This window comes from Clavelina lepadiformis, chromosome 3 (assembly GCF_947623445.1).
Source record: "Clavelina lepadiformis chromosome 3, kaClaLepa1.1, whole genome shotgun sequence".
Classification (NCBI taxonomy): Eukaryota; Metazoa; Chordata; class Ascidiacea; order Aplousobranchia; family Clavelinidae; genus Clavelina; species Clavelina lepadiformis.
In genome coordinates this window covers 16424578-16444072 of record NC_135242.1, presented here as the reverse complement: position 1 = coordinate 16444072, position 19495 = coordinate 16424578, and the positions used below count along the sequence as shown (strand labels likewise).

At 34.6% G+C, this 19495-nt stretch overlaps 4 protein-coding genes across 5 annotated transcripts; 2 read left to right on the top strand and 2 right to left on the bottom strand.

Moving 5' to 3' along the window:
- Positions 1-491: 491 nt before the first annotated feature.
- Positions 492-5708, bottom strand: LOC143448638 (acyl-protein thioesterase 1-like). Of its 2 annotated transcripts, XM_076948452.1 has the most exons (10): positions 4583-5708; positions 3780-3873; positions 3671-3702; positions 2941-3006; positions 2488-2535; positions 2270-2340; positions 1790-1866; positions 1521-1622; positions 1181-1369; positions 492-968 (listed from the first exon to the last, which is right to left on the bottom strand). In XM_076948452.1, exons 1-10 carry the CDS (start codon positions 4756-4758, stop codon positions 885-887), a joined length of 939 nt encoding a protein of 312 aa, XP_076804567.1. In that variant the 5' UTR covers positions 4759-5708; the 3' UTR covers positions 492-884. The 2 variants fall into 2 exon arrangements, with proteins under 2 accessions (XP_076804567.1, XP_076804568.1); XM_076948453.1 differs by lacking the exon at positions 2941-3006.
- On the bottom strand, positions 4730-6817 carry LOC143448639 (surfeit locus protein 1-like). The gene has a single exon (XM_076948454.1). The coding sequence runs from the start codon at positions 6601-6603 to the stop codon at positions 5749-5751; it is 855 nt and encodes a 284-aa protein (XP_076804569.1). The 5' UTR covers positions 6604-6817; the 3' UTR covers positions 4730-5748.
- A 4624-nt stretch (positions 6818-11441) lies between these two features.
- On the top strand, positions 11442-12021 carry LOC143448642 (uncharacterized). The gene has a single exon (XM_076948456.1). The coding sequence runs from the start codon at positions 11494-11496 to the stop codon at positions 11797-11799; it is 306 nt and encodes a 101-aa protein (XP_076804571.1). The 5' UTR covers positions 11442-11493; the 3' UTR covers positions 11800-12021.
- On the top strand, positions 11984-13331 carry LOC143448641 (uncharacterized). Its single transcript, XM_076948455.1, has 4 exons — positions 11984-12127; positions 12255-12383; positions 12525-12668; positions 12753-13331. Exons 1-4 carry the CDS (start codon positions 12095-12097, stop codon positions 12849-12851), a joined length of 405 nt encoding a protein of 134 aa, XP_076804570.1. The 5' UTR covers positions 11984-12094; the 3' UTR covers positions 12852-13331.
- Positions 13332-19495: the final 6164 nt, after the last annotated feature.

Here is a 19495-nt window from a genome sequence, read left to right as displayed (position 1 = left end):
ACAAACATATAGAAAAAGACAGTGAATAATTAATATACGCATAAACCCATAGGTGGGCAGTAACCAATTACTGCACCGCAGTACTTTTTCAGTATCGATACCGCTACCGTCAGTACTTTTGAAAAAAGTATCGAATTACTTTTTTCCATACATTTCTGTCGCTGCCGGTACTTTTCACGTGATTATTTCAAAATTTTAACAAGTATGTTTCCAAAAATATATGTTAGTTAATCCTTAATACTAATTTGAGCATCTGTTGATCTTTTTTAATCAACAGATGTCAAGTGAAATTGCAAGCGATTAACGTCACATTTGTTTGGACCGGGAACAATCTTTACCGAGGGCATGATAGCGGCAAACATTGCACTTGCAGCAGCATCTTTTACACAAAACTGCGACTGCCCACTTCCGCATAAACCAGCTTTTAGACTGATATGACAAATGATGTTTAAAATAAGGTCTCTGTGACAGCCAACATGTGAGGCTTTGAACCCAGTCTCCCTTTATGTATTAATATTCACTACACGAATCGCAAGTTAGCGAAATTATATATTGCAATTTGCAATATAAAATCGAAGTATTGCGGAAGCATTATAATAATCTGATATCGTTAATAAAAAGTGGTTGCAAGCGTTCTCTGTATTAAACTCAATTAATATGCGCTATACACAAAACATATGCTAATATGATTCTATTGAACACGAAATAATCAAGAAACCAACTGTAGCAATAAGAAGTGCACCCGAATATGAGCACGACGTAAAATCACGCATTGGTTGGTATTAAAAACAGCTATTTATAACCGTTAGGACGCAACGTCATCGAAAAATTACCTATAGGAAAAGGTAACGCTGGAAATATAAAAAAGAACAGCTGAGATCTTTTTATAGCACATGCTTGTTGGACGTCGAAGACGAGTTATCTGGCGCCACAATCTTCTCAATAAATTGCTTGACCTCGTCCATTTCCTGAAAGTAATACATATCGAAATTCATTCTACTGCACTGTACTATACTGTATCGTGAGCACGACGAGAAAGCAAGAGTAATCAAATCAAAATATCACATCAAGTAATCAAATCAAAATATCACAGTTTTGCTGCTGTACTATAACAGTACTAGATGAAACTATTCAATAAAATTTACATTTAAACATCAGCAAAAGCTACTATGTTACATACTTCATCGCATGACTGATGGCCCATGCCACGGTAGGTTTTAAATTCTGTTTTAAGTCCAAGCGGCCCACGTCCAGCCTTTAATTTCTGCTGGGTAAGTTGTCCGAATTGTAATGGAACCATTGGATCAGCTTCACCATGACATTGCAAAATGGGGCAACGTTGGTTTACAAGAGAGTGGGACCCTTCACCCTAAAAGTTATCATATACAAGGATGACTGAATCACATATTACTACTCCATAATACAAATATAGAAACTTGTGCACACAAAATCAAATTATAAACATTTGTAACTCATAATATTGTGTTAGTAATGTGAAACATTAAAACTAAGAAGCTTACTTTGTCAAACGATTTGTGCAGTGGCAACCAAGAGCTTAGGAGGACAATTCCACCAAGCTGTTCAGGATGTGTTAAAGCAGTATAAAGTGCTAAAGCACCACCCTGTTATAAAAAATGACTGCATAGCAAGGCTATGATAACACAAACCCTTATGCTTAATTAATAACGAATCAGGTTTATAATAACATTCAAAACTTATTTTCTTTAAAATTTAGTTTAGGAAAGCATTCACATCTTATAACCTTGCATGTCTAAATCAATTAGCTTACCATTGAAAAACCACCAAGGATGACTTTATTGCTTGGTATCCCATGCTCTTCCTGCTCTTTTTTTATTAAGGCACGGACTATAAAAAGAAAGCACTTGCTTCTTTAAATGGTTTTGCTAATGTATACTTAAGCAACCAATACTTTATATCGTGAAATTACTATTGTACATTTCTTTATACATTTTTCTATTTAACAATTGGCTTTACAAACATTTCATTGTTGAATTTTTTACAAATTACATATTATGCATACTTAGGAAGTTGTGACTTTAATGAAAATAGCTTCCAACGTAATCCTCTACATCCGCAATTCTGATTATGTGTTTTAGTTCAAGGTTACTTTCAAGCATTTCTTTAAGAAAGGCGCCGCAAAAATTTCACAACTCATTAAGAGAGAAGCCATGAAATTCATTTGGGAAACATAACACTAAACTAAAAAGCTACATGAAAAATAGTATCTTAAATATCTACAAACACACACTTTTTTCAGCAGCAGATTTTATACCCTTTTCGTCTTCAGGAACATTTGGATCTAAACCCTTTAAGTCATACCTAAAATTACAACTGAAATTTATGATACTGAAATTGTCATTCTAATACATTCATCATTTCTATACCTTCATTAACACACTTTATTCAATGTAAATGGACAGCATAAGAAATACATTCCAAAATTTTATAGCACACTCTTGCACTCACCAAGAGGGCATTACAAATCCGCCATTAAGAGTGACGGGCATTGCTGGTCTATCAAAAATAGAATAAAAAAACTATTAAAGCACGTTTATAACTTTAAACACTTTACAACAAAAATTAGCAGTAATAAAATTTGCAATGGATAGAATTTTCTTACAGTAATAACCACAGAAAACCTCTAAGAATGTCAATAATCAAATCTCATCTTTTTTGAAAATATGATAATGGTTAAGGATTATTGGGGTTACCTTGGACTGCTTAATAACCAGATTTGCTATAGGGAAATTTTGTTTAAGTTCTATTTATTTTTAACGTACTGCTACGTCAAGGCGGTAGTGGTTAAGCATAAAACTCCAGCAAAAAAATCTAATAAGTAAGTTCTCAATGCAATAAAAAGCAAAGATATTATACACTATTAACTCTAACCAATTCATTAAGAAAAACTCTTAAACTTACGCATTGGGAAAAATATATCTCACATGATTTCTTTTAAAGCCATCAAATGCATGATACCATCCAGCACTAAAAACAAAGAAGTACTGGCACCAGACTGTATTAGCCTTAAAATTTCAAGAAATATAATGTATACAGTCAGGCCTCATTTATCTTAACTCCAGAAAAAAGAAATCTCCATACGACATAAAAACCCCGCTAGAAGACAAGTGTAACCTATTTATTTTGAATGCAATTGGAGTTTTCAATGCAACTATTTCCTTCATCTTGATGTGGTGTACTGCTAAATGAATTTTATCTTAAAGTGAGCGGAAAGTCCAAAATCAAGTTAATCTTATATGAAAGAACACTATTCACTGAATATTCTGAAAAATAATTTTGAAAAATGAGTGAACTGTGAGTGTTTTGTTTCTCAAAGTTGATAGTTTTCCTTAGTCAGCAAGGTAATCGGCTTTCTTTCGAGTTTTGACTATTAAGGTAAGGTAAGTTCGCTTTATTCAGGTTGTTAGGAAGTTCTGCGAAAAATTTCTGTGTAATATTCTTTAGATTTTAATTATGTGAATAACCAGGTAAAGCAACATTTTTAGTGCAATAAAGTCATCGATTAAAGAGGTCTGACTGTACTTTATATTTATAAAATGTTCCCAGGATGTGATAAGCTGATATCAAAATAATAATCTATGAGGAAACAGTAAATAAAACTATGATAGTGTAACATTTATCTTATTCTTACCCATTATCTCCCAATCCATGCAGAAAAATAACCTAAAATTAAGAAAGAAATCAAAATTAATCAACAATTGAAGAAATGGTACCAATTTAATGAAAACATTTTTACATACTGATGCCGTTGCTTTTACACTTGGCTTAATTAGAAAAAGCTCTTTTGTGGTAGCCATTTCACCAGTGTGATCACTTTCAACAATATTTGGATAGCTGTATAATACATAATTTGGCACATAACTTTAAATGTTGACAATTGTTTGTGTTAAGAAAATATTGAAAACAAACTACAGTAATAATAAGAGTTAGATAAAAACATTTCAATGAATCAAAATTATGTTTAAAGCTAGATGTTAATTTATTAACAACGACTGTATTTGAGTTTAACTCCAAATTTTGAAATGTATGAAAGTTAAACTATAGCAGTGTAGTATACACTGACAGTAATAACAATACTGACAAGTCAAGTGTACACCTGCACATTCATGTGAAGAAATTATGGCATAATAATGTCTGAAAGATAAATTTAAGATCCCAATGGGGATGTGAACTTTTGTGTATAATTGATCCATACCGTATTTTCTTGAATAGAAACCGTGGCTACTATTTTTTATTTTTGAACGTTTTGTGCGGCTTCTATTTTTATTACATGATTGTTTTTCTCTTCTAATTGGTGCTCAGTGGGCATTCAAGTTTATCTACCATAAGTTCTGTTTGAGGGTGGCTTCTATTCAAGGGCGGTTTCTATTCAAGAAAATACGGTAATACCCATTGCTTATGTAACTTTTGGGAATATTAATGCCATACTAGAGCTACAGACTACACAAAACTCTTTAGATCAACACATTTACACTAAGTTTTCAGTTATGTTTATGCAGCATATCTTGGCATAAAAAAGTATAAACTGTATTCTTGTCCTTACTTCACGAAGAAATTGCAGTAAATAATCAAACCAATTGAAGCAAGGCAGCCCACTACAAAAGCTTTCACCAAAATGTTAAACCTAAATGTATGGCCAACTATTGTAATTTTAGATAAAGCCAGAATTAAAGTATCTTGTAAAATAAACCTACAATAAGAAACCATAATGACCAACATAGAATAACTAGAGTAATCTTGAAATAAACTGTTACACTCATATATACAGAAATTAACCAGTCATTAAAATATACAATCTGACATAAGTGATTTTGATGAAACAATTGGAAATACCAAACGCCAACATGATATATACTGAATAGGGCATAGTTTACTATTTAAAACTGAACTAGGTTAAGCAAAACTGATGGGTAAGTTTATTTCCAAGCAAAAAATACACACTAACAATAGCTGCTGGAATATACTGTATTTCAATGAAAATACAAGAAAAAAAACACTACATTTGTTGTGCGTTTAGAAAAACAAGGTACCAGTATGCATTCTGTTCCATCATGTATAAAAAAAGTTAACGTAGTAAATTGAAAGTCACGACTAATTACAGCTGCACTGTGAGCTTATGAGACTGTTTTTAGCCAATGGTTGTGTGTGTGAATGCACAGGTTAGCACATGGCATTGGACCTACTGTTACGTCTTGTTTTTCAACAATAATAATCGTTATGGTCGCAGAAGGATATTAATGGCATTATATAAGATAAAGTTATGAAACTTTCAATCAAGAAAAGAATCGCTCTAACTAAGCATATCAGTGAAAATTAGGTATTGAATACATATCATATCTTGTTCAGGACCTTTCTTCATATCTATTTATCAAGGGGCAAACATATTGATATATTTATCCTTAATTTACAGCGGAATAGGAAACTATTAGAGTTCACTATTTGCTCAACTGCTTTGGTTTGATTACCATAGCTTCAATTTACTTAGAATACACATTTTACATTTTATTTCAGGGTTGCTTTTAAAATCACTCATAACTATGGATGTACCAAAATAAAAGTAAAAATATTACGAATGAAATTAATCTTTTTGTTATTTTCATGGCTAAATAATTGAGATTGAAATGTAGTTGCATGATTATCAACACGTAATTTTATTGAATTTGAACTTTTATTATTTTCACACAACCCTATTAAAAACTACATAAACAATCATTTTATAAATCTAATATACCACATTGCACCTGTTGCTAGTGCCAAACTATACCATGTAATAGCATATGATACATGTTCATCACGTAATTTTACTCTTGTTTGACCACCAATTGGGCCACCTGGTGTGGTATTTATTGCATCAACAAGGATTGGACTGGTACCAGTCAAACCTGCCATTTCATTCAAGTCCTTGTAATACCACTGATTTGAGGAAGGCTTGTTTTTTGGTATCAAAGGAGGTCTTTTCTCATTGTGTCTTAACAAACCAGTAACCTCTACTAGACCGTCCACCTGCCCTTGTAAACGTGAGTTTGGATTTTTTTTGTCTTTTGCCACGAAACCACGATTAACCAATATTGTCATATTCTTGTCTGGTATAAAAAATGGCGTTACAACTTGAGCACCAACATTTGACTTTTTTGTTGACAACAATGATCCTGCGTCAACGTTTCTATCATCATTTCCTGTTACCAAACTTCTCGGTTCAATATATAACTCTCTGGAATGATCAAATGCTCCGTGAACAGTAACTGGCCTATATTCAAGATTTTCCAACTCAGAAACGTCATCCGGTAATGGAATTGGATTACTTTTAGTTCTTTCCTCAAGTTGTCTTATAAGGCCAAGTTTCCATTGCTTTCTTCGTACTTGCCAAGTGCCCAGTATCAAACCGCCTACTGGAAACACCAGCATTAACCATTTACCAAAACCTTGTTTTTGTTGAGCTGCTTTACCACTACTTATGTTTCCACTACTTGCATTGCACCGTGAAAACAATGAAAGCTTTGATACAGGAACAAGGGAATTTCTTCCCTTTTGAATAGATAAGCTCACACAACGCAAGCAAATCATTACTAAGATTAACGCCTAAAAACACTGGCAATATATAAATCCACAAAAAACAACATGTTACTATTTATATTTCACAAATGATGCTTAGAGATATGTTAGCACCACTAGTAGCTTACAAATGTTGCAATGACTTAACTAACAACAATTATGAAATTTATGTGATGTCATAAGCACAATAGAGCAGTTACAAATGTTTGGAATAAATCACTATTATCACATACCATCAACGTTCCCTCTAATTTTTCACGAGTCTGAGCAAACACACTAACTCCCTGAGCGGTCTCTTGGACCACTGTGAGCAACATCAGACGTGCGCACTGTGGCCATTATTATGCGTTTATTTTATTTTCAATTCGGGTTGGATTCTTTTCTTGTGCGCAGCACAGATTTTCTGTGCGCTGAGACCATGTCAGCAGTGCGCATTTGCGCAGCTTAGAGGGAACATTGCATACCATCTTGGGCATATTTTATCCACTGTCTTGGGCATATTTTATCCACTCAAAACATTGCTCAAATTGGGGAGAGGGAAGTAAAAACTTTCGCTCTTATTTATAAACGGTTTCTTTATTATACAATAAAAGTAGAAATGAGCAGATATGAACCGAAACCAAATAGATGGTACTCGCCGAATATCGCCTTGATAGAAGATTTGGCAACACAAATACAATGTCACTTAATATCAATTTGTCAATATTGGTAACAAATGATGAACTAGTTTCCTGGCTAAGCTCAAGTATGGTGAACATTCCTTACAATGAAGATTATTTATGAAAATCACTATTACTCAATCGCCATTAAACACTAAATTTTACTTGGCGATTAAGTATTGTTACAAGCGAAATGTGGCAACTTTTGGATGAGATTTTAATGCCTGGTGCTGATATGATTAAAATCGGTATTCGTTTGTATTGGTCTACATGATATTCATATCCGAAAAAAAGAAATAATCTTCCTAGTGGCACATCTCTAGATAAAAGCTGTTTTCACCACAAAACTCGGTGTGTAAAAGATATGTCACACAACTGACACAAGTTTCGATACTGGAGTGGTTTTATTCTCATTTACTTAAATTTCTACCTCTATTCAGAGTTCAGGGAAAAAGAAATGGTCTATTTTGCCTGTTTGATTTTGCTTTTGGTTCCACAATGCAATCACAAATCGACAGCACTCTTCAACATTACATAAAATCAGGTTTTTCTTCAAATTTTCCTAAATGCTTTGCACTGCTAAATTGCTTTTACACTAAAATGTTCTATACTGCTGTTTTAATATTCAAATTACCAGTTATGCATATATGTTAATAGTTAACATTGCTATAATAAGTGGACAATCTATAAAAAGAATTAACATTGTAATAACGTTAACTTGGAACCTAAATGCCTCATAACTAAACAACTTTGAACTGGGACATTTTTCAAAGAAGACTTTTATCCCAAGGTCATTTTTCTTAAAACGCAAATTTTCTACACTCCATGTTGTGAATTAATTGGTTGTGTCGTACATAATTTAATTTATCTGCTTAATTTTGGCAAGTTTAAAATAATGGTTTTGGGAGATTGAAATGAATACTTCTGGAGCCAAAAGGTAAAACATAAGCAACTACAAAGGGATTTGTTTACCTACAAGCAATGGTGTGACTGTACCGTGGTACTTGTAGACTGATAAAGAAGACCTAGGAAATAATCGGATTTTTGGTAGTGCCTTGTCTTTGTTATTTATACTCATGTGTAGTTTACTTACCCAGTTAGATTCCGCAAAGTCAAGTCTTTCTCTTTGTGGTGTTGAAAGAAGATGACAGTGTTGCAAGCTGCAACATTTAATGTTTTTTTAACAATATTTGCGTGGTATTTGCTGTGATGTACTTAATGCGTTTGTTGAAATTTCTTCCAAAATGCAGAAATGCTAAAAATGGTTGGACGTAATAGAAGTGCTGCAAAATTACACATCAGCATATGTACAAAGTTGGGGTCTAGTAAGCAAAGGCATCCTGTGGTTGTGCACTTGTGTTTATTTACAACAAAACATTTTTCATGAGTATTATTTTTGTACAAAAGACGTATAGGTGTTAATTATTTCCCACCTGAGCTTGCAAACTGGCCTAGATCGATTAAGATGCCAAACTTTGCAGTCTGGACCACTCTGCCACCGCTATTTCATTACCATATGTCTAGGTCTAGTTGCTGGCCGCCCTACAGCACTAGTTCATAAACATTTTAAGCCAGATGTGGTTCGTAGAAATATTTTTCAACAGTGAACCATCCAACAATCAGCGAAATTTCCTAAGCCTAACTTTGCTAAGTTTGTTGCGATCTTAGTGAAGAACATTTTTACTCACTACAGTACAATACTCAGAGTATGAATACGGTGAATGAATACTAAGAATATGAAAACGGAGGGTTTCTTTTCCCATCCTCTGATGTACAGCATTTAAGAAATTTTCATTAATCAGTTGCTTGAACACACCACCTTCTCGTATGCTTAATTCTCACTTTTTCAATTAATGTTTTATGAATTTAACTAATTAGGCTATAGGTTTAGTAGCCGTGCTAGTTGTTACCAGCAAATATCAACGTTATTTTTCTTGAGCAGGTATTAAGCCTTTTCGGCTTTGTCACTTTTTCCTGTTTATTGGCGCGTCTAAGTAACAACTGGCTTGATTTTGCGTCCCCAACGCGCTTTTGGAGAAAAATAAAATGATTGATGACTGAATAAGAATACTCTTCTTCAGAATGGTTAGAAAATAGTTTCAGTAAACTTACCAGCGGTTCAAAAGCACTCAAGCATAACCTTTTTTTTCTCTGGCATTCATGAATAAAATCGGTGAAAGTCTCCAACTATAAAAATCTTACTCGTTCTTAACATGTATTCCCTACCTGATCTGCAAAATTCGGACACACTGAAACCTGAAAACGCTGAAAATGAAAACAGTGTTTCCCTAGTTCCTTTTTAGGGTCTAGTGAAGAAGTGCTAAGTGCACAACCCCGTGATACATTTGTATACTATAGGTTTCTTTTTTCTTCATTTCAGATCTTTCAGGCGTCTAGTGAGATCAGAAAAATCTCATAGAAATAGTTCGATGAAACAACTTAGTAACAGTCAAGTATGGTGGTCGGACGATTCAACCCACGGACGATTCAACCCCGGACGATTCAACCTGCCGACGATTCAACCCATGACCATTCAACCTAGGACGATTCAACCTACGGACGATTCAACCCACAGACGATTCAACCCACGGACGATTCAACCCGCGGATGATTCAACTCAGGACGATGCAAACCGCGGACGATTCAACCCGCGGTCGATTCAACCCACGGACGATTCAACCCACGGACCTTTCATGTATAGTGGTATAATAGTGGTAAAAGCGGCATCCGTGCCTGATAACGAACTGCATAGACGTTTTTGTAAATGAGTTGATGCGTCCGTGGGTTGAATGGTCCTGGGTTGAATCTTCAGTGGGTTGAATCTTCAGTGGGTTGAATCGTCCGTGGGTTGAATGGTCCGCGGGTTGATTCGTCCGCGGGTTGAATCGTCCTGGGTTGAATCGTCCGTGAGTTGATCCGTGTGTGGGTTGAATCGATCTAGAACCGTCAAGTAGACTTTGCTGAGCTTGAGAGTCGCAACCTGGTTTGTCAACTGTAGGCTAGTAGGCTAGTTCTGGGTTTCCTGAATTTGAAATCTTTCACAATACAACATATCAATGCTATTGACTTTCGAAAATGTATCATCAGGACAATAGCTTATATTTATGAAATAAAGTGGAAGCGACCAAAAATTTTGTTCTTACTTTTTTGAGGAGCAAGAACAGGAGCAGCGCTAGGTTTTTCCATCAAAACGCGAGGCTGCAATAGGAACCCTTATTTTACTGAATTTCACTAAATTAATTTGCTGTTTTTCCAAAAGAACAAAACCATAAAAAAGTAGAACTTATCTAGTCCCGGCTGAGGTTCTATTGTTTTCTGTGTTATCTGATTTGGCTAGGTTGCTCTTGTCTATTCAAATAACTTATCACTGGTTTTGCTCTTTATAAGCGGAATATTACTTAACCTGAGCTAGTCATAAATTCGCCAGTGTGATTATATTGCAAAATTTAAATCTGCCACTACTTCACTAAACTTGTTTTCCTAGCTGCTTACAACCTTTAGTGGTCTAACATTACTCCATTACTCATCACAATGTGCATTAACTGCCTTATGGACACATTATTTTGTCATTTTACACTGCTTTCATCAGTACCATGCAAAAGAGCAACAGAAAAATTGCCTTGGTTTTGGACAATATTGCATCTTGAGAATTTAAGCGAACGCTATATTTATTATACAGCAACCCAAAACTATGTATTCCTTTTTGCATTTTTTATTTCTTCAATGTTAAGTTTTTGCAGAAGTACAGGGTTCTCAAGTTTGTGTAGTGCTATGGATATTAATGCGTTGTTTATCTAAGCTGCCACTTTTTCTATGCCCCTTGAGGTGGCAACATAAGCGAATTCTTCTGAAAATAAAAATTTATAACACGAAACAAAATCTTTAAGTTTTGAAGGCATCCACGTGATGCATTCTTTGCTTTATTTTAGTATTTTATTAGAATTTAAATTTCTAAGTTAATGCTTCATATTGTCATTAAGATACATTCATAGTTAATTAATTAATTGAAATAGGATTTCTTTTAATTTGTCACCTTGCAAGGATTGTATTCTTCACAGAAAAAGCTGGCAACTACATCTGCTTTTTAGAATCTTCTGTTTTATAACCCAGAAAATAATTAATACATTTGACATATTTTATTTAAAATTTATGTCAGAAAATTGCATTTTGTGCACAAAATTGAAGTTTAATTATGTCTATTTTTGGTCTAGACAAGTAGGCATGGTGTACATTGGATAATAAAATGGGTATTTTTGATCAACTTTATCAATCACTCAAAAATGACTGTGTTCGCGAACCAATCATTCATGGAACTGCGGCTGCTACAGTAGCTTCACTTGTTCATTTCCTTTATAGGGGCACAAGGAAATCCCTGCTGGTTTGGATTGGGGTTCTCTGGCCAGTTGCTGTTGGAAGCTCAATGTATTGTGATTACTCTCGCATACATGAACAATTGAAAAATGAACAATATAAAGATGCTCTAAAATATCAAATTGTAAATGAAGGGACAGATACCAATAAGCCTTTTTCTCCAAGGAAAGGCTATTAGCGCTTTAACAGTTTTATGCATATATTATGTTCTTTTTCTTATGGTTTCACACATCGTGCTGATATCTGTATGATATTTCATGGTTGCCAAATATATCTACCGCATTTACTTGTTACATCTTTTGTATGTTACATTTACCAGCTTGCGCAATGAATGCTTTTAGAATGGCAATTAAATAGTCCAAATGGTTTGTTTTTCAAATTATGAATAATTATTTATAGATGTTATGTTACAGTAAACTTTTTTGTTAGTTGTAGAAGTTTTATACATTGTTTTAAAGAAAGTTAAAGTCAGAATGGAAGAAGCAATGGAAAATGTTGTTAAAAAAGTAAGACAAAAGGAAAATTTAAAAAAAACATTCAATTTTTCTTTTGTGATCATTTTTTGTTGAAATTGTTAATGTAAACGTAAGTTTTTAAATGTGTTGTGTATCATTGAATTCCTTATTCTCGCAGTTTGAAGATGCTGAAAGAAATTTACTACGGATTGAAGGTGAATTAGAAAGAGGATTTGAAAAGACCTTGGCCGAAGATGGTGAAAATGGTGCCGAAGACAAAGCCTCTTTAATGCAAAAATTAAATGAGGTGAAATTTCATGAACTGTATATTTCCAGATCAGTTTTTGCTTTAGATACTTGTCCCTTGAATTAATTATCAAATGAACTTATCAGGCTCAATTATGTTGTTGTTATGATAAATTATGTTACTATTATAATTTATTTTTAGATTAAACAAGACTATGCCAATATTAAGGAAGAAGCACAAGAACTAGGTAAACTTCAAAGGGAAATGGCCCTTGCCTTCCAACAAGAACTCTTCTCCACAGTTCAGAAACTACAGGCGTTAACAGATAAGCAAACTGCCTCACAGGTGTTGTATTTTAGCACTACCGAGTTGTAATAAGTTAGGTACATCACATGTCATAAAGATTTTGACACTTTTCCTTTTTTTTAGAATTCATCTGAGGCTGCAGAAACAGCAGTCGAATCTCTTGTTGAACAATCAATTGTAGCAGAAAATCTAATTAAAAAACTCCATAATTCGACCACGTGATGTCTATCATTTTTCATCAGGTTGATTGTCCAGCAGCAATTCAAGTGGTTACAGTGGTGCAGCATCAAGCATTTTGCCACAGAACTCAATAGAGATAAAATGGTTTTATTGGTTAGCACCAAGCTTATGCAAGCCACCAACATTACTTTTGTTTATGGCAAAGGATGAGCTCCAGTCACTATTTTATGGTTCACACAGTAGTCAGATGATGCGTTTTTATACAATCCTTTAACAATTTCCATGTAAAAACGTATATTTTTGATACTGTAATAGTCAGAATATTTTGAGCTTTGCTGCTGGGATTGAACTTTGAAAGACGGTAAGTTAATTGCAAAGAATGTTATACTTAAACCATAGGAAACATTCCAGAAATGGTTGCATGACAATTTAAATACTGTTTGAGCATAAGGTACCTCAGTTTCTGTAATGTATTACAATATTTTTCATAATAAAATTTTGTTTGCGTTGTGGTATAGAAAAGTCTTTGCGTAACTTAAATTTGGACACCGCATACCTACGTTGTAATAATCTAGCACAGTCGGTGGCCAGGGTAATGCACACGAGACACGTTTGGACTTGGGGACTGTAACACATAAGAAAATACGTTACGTACTTGTCATGGGTATCAGTATTTATATTATATCTATGCATGTAACCCACCTGTTAGGCAAAATATGATTTCCTAAATCATTTAACTGTTATTCATGGTACGTACGTAACGTATTTCCTAATGTATTACAGTACTTGTTTCTTGAAGTCCCAAAGCCCGAACATGTGCAATTGCGTGTTGGTGCAATCCTCTGTGGTTGCAGTTCCGCTTGGGTGCAATCACTATGGAACCAATACAGTCATGTTTTTAAACAACTTGGAGAAACCAATAATAAAAAATCGATTTGCATAAAAATGACGAATATTGCCATAAAAAAATTATACTTCAATGAAGCAGTTGAAAACTGGGCTAAATATGAGATATCTATCTATACTTACGTAAGTTATGCTATCAGTAACCATGCAAGAGCTTTACAACTACAGTATAGCGCTGAAAAAGCAGTTTTAACTGAGAATATGTTAACATTTTTTGTGAAGTCACCATGTGCAGCGCTCTGTTTTTGAGTGGCGCCGGAAAATAAGAGGCAATTGTACCCCAAGCCTTTTTATTCTTTACAAGCACAAGGGCAATTTGCGCAGTTTATGACTTTAAAGAAGTAACATTAAAACAGATTTTTTGTTAATATGTTACAAAAAGCTTACATTTCGTTATATATGTGTTATGTTATGACGCAATAATGTCAAAATAACATTCATAAAGCATACGTTTTTATATTTTGCTCCCCACCCACCTGTCAAAAAAATTCCGGCACCCTGCATTTGGTGATCAGTATAGCACCCGGCTATTAATGCGCCATGAAATTGCTGACGAATGATTTAGAGAGACAGGGCCGTAATCAGAAGAACAGGAGTTATTGTTGTACAACAGCTTGCTGTTTTCAAATAGCACCTTGTTATTGTTTACTGTTCCGTTCAGTAATCGAGTGGTTCGAGCGCTGGCTTCACAATAATGTGTTCGATACCCACTTACCCAGTGACGCTATACACCGTTGTAATGCCTTGCCAAAAGGGTAAGTGCACGTATTTGGGCAAGGCATCAATGTGCAACTTTCTTGGAAGAAATCCAGATTTAAGCCGCTGACTTTGTTGAAAAACTGAACTGCTATCAATTATGTTACGAACAGCAGTCTGTCAGTCACTGAGCAGCAAGCAATAGCAGGGACAGGCTGCAGCTGCCGCTCTTTTAGTTACGACTCCGCCTCTAAAATTGGTCACTCATTCCCGAAGCATTTTCCGCGCATAGTTGTTAATTGCATGTAACTTTAGTTAATGTATTTTCTCGAACAGAAGCCGCAGTTTCTTTCTTGAAAACATTCGGTACATCTTTTAATCAAAATCGTCTTATTTCATGCCATAATAAATTTATGGTTGCCATTATTTCATGTTGAAAAATTGTGCGGTTGAAGCTATTTATCATAGTTTCTTGTTGGCCTAACTTAAATGTTCAATCATTCATTTTACTTTCCCCCTTCAATGTGTGGACGAAAACTTGTGCTAACACAGGTGGTCGCAAGCATATTAGCAGTTAAGATAATAACTTCCACAAAATTTTAGATGGGCAAATATGGCAAGGCCTCGACGGCATAAACGTGCGTTACGGAATAATACGAGAATGTAAAAAAGTTATTAGCGTCAACACGGCCAACAAACCCAAAGTGTTATAAGCTATAACATGGTAACTTAACTTAAATCTACCTTTTAATCTAAGTGTAACTTCAATTAAACCCCAAATAGTGAATCGACCTTTTGCATAGGCTACCCATTCTTCTAACCATGTAACGCCTATTATAAGGGCTGCATGACGTACTTATTGTGGTGTAATTACTTTGTAAATTTATTTGACCATTACCATATAAGTTACATAAAATTTGCTATGTTGTTAATCAGTGATTAGCTACGTATATGTGCGGTAGTTACGCTCACTTCTTCGTGTCTTCTTTGTTGATAACAAAATGATTTCACACTTCTAAATTGTACGCTGCAGGTCTTTTAAACAGTAATCTTTATGTATCATCCCATGCGCCTTCTGTTTTTCGTTTTAAGTCATTTCGTGCGACTTCTATATTCAAATAGATAGAGTGCTTGCTCTGAGCTTAAATTACGTGAATCAAAATAAAATTATACAAAATCAGATCGAATCAAAGACAAAATTATCCCATTTCCATGCCCACTTTTCAGGCTTAGTATAATTGGCCTTACTTTCCGTATACGAAAGTGACGCAACTTACGCAGACTTAGTACTAGGCTCGAACTGCGCCGTTATCGGGCCTTCAAAAATAGGTGGCTCAACGGCAAGGCTTAATATTAGCGGCCAAAACGTAGGGCGATTTAAGATCATTACACATCCGAAGATCGGGAATTTGCATATGATTTTTAAAGCAGTATGTAATTACTGTTGTGTTATGCTGTGCCTGTGAAGTATCCTGTATAGGTGAACTAAATCAGCTGATTACGGTTAGGGAACCGTAACAATTGGCCCATAAATTCTGATATAAGCTGCTCGCAAATTCATTACTTAAAAATAACGTATTAGGAAGAGTAGAAGTCAACCCTAAATATCATAAAGTTGCAAACAAAGCAACTAGCGCAGGCAACATAATTTATTAACGATGTACAAGAAATAACATATTTCGGATAGGAATATATGTCCTTCATCAGAGTGAGAAACAAATGTAAATATTAAAATCAAAGCTGTGTAAATATTTATAACAACTCCGTACGGAAGTAGCTGCAAGAAAAGAGGATGCGAAATTTTGAGTTTCAGACAAGACGATAGAGTAAAGTTTAGTAAACGATAATAATGATAGATGCAAAGGCATTGTTCAAAATAACAAGCTGTTGCAGCAAAGCTGTGGCAAACATTGCGAAAGGAAAGTTGCAAAATAAAATAGCATTAACTGATCGGATTACGGTAAAAAGTAGTGTAACACAAGTAATTACGGGCTGGGGATAGGCAGATTAGTTATAAACTTTTCCTAAAAACGATGAACCATTTTCATAGACTCGTTTATTATAGGATTGGATTCAATTGCTTAATAAAAAGTGCTTGGTGAATCTTGCTTTCATAATTTGTTTTGCATTTGCGTAAAATTTATAAATTTTCCCAGCCAGACCGATCCCAAAATCAGACATGGAAACGCAAGCCGTACTAGGCCTCGAGGTATAGGGTAAGTCTGCCGTGTGTCAGCCAAGTTTCTCCTTGGACATGGAAACGGGGTAAATGTGTTGATCACATTTCAAAGAAGCAAAACTTGTCCAAAAGTGTCCAACTGATTTTACCGTTATTGGCCCATATCCATAACAACCATCGTAGTTCATGAATTTATATTATCATCGAAAGTTTACAAAAACTTTCGAGGAATTATTTTTAATTTTCAAGATCTTGATTTTTTGTGTAATTCCTGTTGTGTTTGCAGCGTAATCAGCTCGTTGAGTTTTCCTTTTTTTTATTTCAACAAACTCGTAAAAAATCTACGGGAAGTTGGTGATACTGAACACGAGGGGACGCTGAGCGTAAATCAGCTGTTACCGCGCTTCAGTGATCACAATAGCGTTGGTATCTTGGTAACCTGACCTTCAATTCAAGTATTCAGCCATCAAGTTGATAGGCTAGACCAGAGGCCTCGGTTAGGTATTAGTACTAAGTTTATTAGGCAAATAGATCTAGTGCAGGTTACCTTTGCAAATAAAAACAGCATTGAATTATGAAAAGTTCAATTAACTTGGGTTTAGAAGCTATGCCAACAAACCATCCATAGAGGCATGCAAGAGTAGTCCCATCTGCCCATCAACTAGTAAACTAAAAAGTGGGGCAGTTCGTGCAGAAGACGCAATTTTGCCGTAATGGCGTACGCAGAAGTCCTTATTCTTTGTTACCTATTTTGGATTAGTACTCAAACAACCATGATTTAGTCTATGCGAAAGATATTCGGAGTGAGCTATGGTCAAGTGGCGTTATGACGGTTACGTCACAAGTCATGGGTTGTTTTAAAAATGCAGAAATTTGATTATGGGATCTTGTGATACATTTGCTGACCACACTTAAATTCTCGTTAATGACGTACAGATAATTAATCAATCATGAGCTGATGTGACTGCTATATATATACTGATGTAATGTTTGCAATCTTTCCTTCTCTCTCTCTTTCAGTTGTTACTACTGTGCAATGTAGCAGCAGTAAGTTTTGCCGAAAGGCGTAAGCCTTTGTGTCTGACAATAAATAAAAATGGGAATTTTATAATTTAGTAAAATGCATAGACAGAATTAAGCAACTAACAGCATAGTCACGCCGTTTGAGGAATGGGAACTCATACCATCGCAGCAGAAGCAAAACAAGTTATCAATCTTCAATTGTACCTCGCTCCTAAAGTAACAACAGCCGCCAGAGTAGTGTGGTTTTTATGACAAAGATGTTTCTTGCGTAATATTTCAAGAAAATAATACCACGAACATTATTTGTGATATAAAACGTAGCGTAAATAAATAAAGCGTAAACTTGACGTGATACGAAGCAAACTCATGTCTTAGTACAACTGCAAGTTCAGTTTTCTCTCCCATTTTTCTTGTTTAGACCAAAAAGAGCAAAGTGTCTACCTTTTTTAGAAATCGCAGTTGGCATAATGTTTTTGATGCTTTCGTAATGGACATCAAATTGACCTATGACGTAACCATCACAAGGAATGCACCCCTATTCAAACAATAGGCCTTTTCTAGTTAATTTTCTTTTATGTTGTGGTGAACATGTTGAGTGCATGTTAGTTGAGTTGATGTGCATATTAATAGCCTTTAAATTTTGTGTGGATGCAAGCCATGATTTCTATAATTTGAATATAGTTCAATTTCTAGTTTTCAAGCACAATCTTGCTTGTTTAAGCCTCGCAGCCTCGCCACATTTCAGCCGTCTATTGAATATGTAACTTTCTCTGGCATGCACTGTTGATAAATACCTTTTTATGTCTTCCCACAGTCAATAGCAAAAAATAAAAATATGTAAATAAATTAATTTAAATTTTTATTTACAAATCTGAAGTTTTAGTATTGTAATATAGTAATTTGGCTGTCACAATTTCACCAAAAAAATTTACTTTTAAAGCTAATTTTTCTCAGTTTTCTGTCTAAAACTAGACTTAAAAACCAGCATAGTTAACCAAGACCTAATCTAAATTTGCACACTACACCAGCATATGTTTATCTCTCTTAACAAATAATTCTAATCTGTTTATGAGAACATAGATGTATGCTGTTTTTTAAACGTTATTTTTTTATTTGCACACTTTCATGCACTGCAATAGAGAGATCGGATATTGACCCCCATACTGGCCATAGAATTGGCATTTCGATCCTTCGGATGGTGTTTCTTTAGATGCGATTATATTTAAACTATTCATGTGCATGTCAACGACTCACAATCCATGTAACCTGTGTTGTTTAAAGTAAATTTTTTATGCGAGTGTACCAAGCTTCTCTTTGTAGGCTAATTGCAACCATGTCATCAATACTTCCCGGTGTGCATTTTAACATAAGAATCAGTTGCCTTGAGTGTGTGTTTTTGGCGTTTTTTTTGGTGTGTTGATTTTATTCTAGTATTTACAATATCATGAACTTTTTGTTTGTTAGCCGTGCTAAACTTCCATTGTTATACTGTAGTTACATATTGTACATTTTCAGCTTCTACAGCTTTGTTGCTTTTCTTTGACTCATTGATTGTTTGTAAGCATGTTTCTTTCTATTTTATTGTGCTGTAACAAGGTTGGTGCCTTAATTTTTCACTTCCCACAGTCAATAGTAAAAAATAATACAATTCGAATAAAACCTGAGACAAACTTTAACTTGAGCTAGTAAAAGATTTCTTATCACTGAGCATGCAGTAAAAGCTTGTTAACTTGAAGCTGAAATGGCTCAATAAGATATTTTAAGGTATACAAAGATTGTCTCAGCTGAAGTTGATATAATTGAAATATGTATTCATGAAAGCAAGGTTAAGCAATGATGACAATCATTGTAGGAATCACCTTTTAACATCGTCTATGTCAAG

Coding starts and splice junctions, on each gene's coding strand:
- LOC143448641 (XM_076948455.1), top strand. CDS start 12,095: ATGGAAGAAGCAATGGAAAATGTTGTTAAAAAA. Junction 12,128..12,254: donor TGGAAAATGTTGTTAAAAAA/GTAAGACAAAAG, acceptor TTATTCTCGCAG/TTTGAAGATGCTGAAAGAAA. Junction 12,384..12,524: donor TAATGCAAAAATTAAATGAG/GTGAAATTTCAT, acceptor ATTTATTTTTAG/ATTAAACAAGACTATGCCAA.
- LOC143448639 (XM_076948454.1), bottom strand. CDS start 6,603: ATGATTTGCTTGCGTTGTGTGAGCTTATCTATTCAAAAGGGAAGAAAT.
- LOC143448638 (XM_076948452.1), bottom strand. CDS start 4,758: ATGTTGGTCATTATGGTTTCTTATTGTAGGTTTATTTTACAAGATACT. Junction 2,536..2,940: donor AGATATATTTTTCCCAATGC/GTAAGTTTAAGA, acceptor TATTTTTGATAG/ACCAGCAATGCCCGTCACTC. Junction 1,623..1,789: donor TCCTTGGTGGTTTTTCAATG/GTAAGCTAATTG, acceptor TTTTTATAACAG/GGTGGTGCTTTAGCACTTTA.
- LOC143448642 (XM_076948456.1), top strand. CDS start 11,494: ATGGGTATTTTTGATCAACTTTATCAATCACTCAAAAATGACTGTGTT.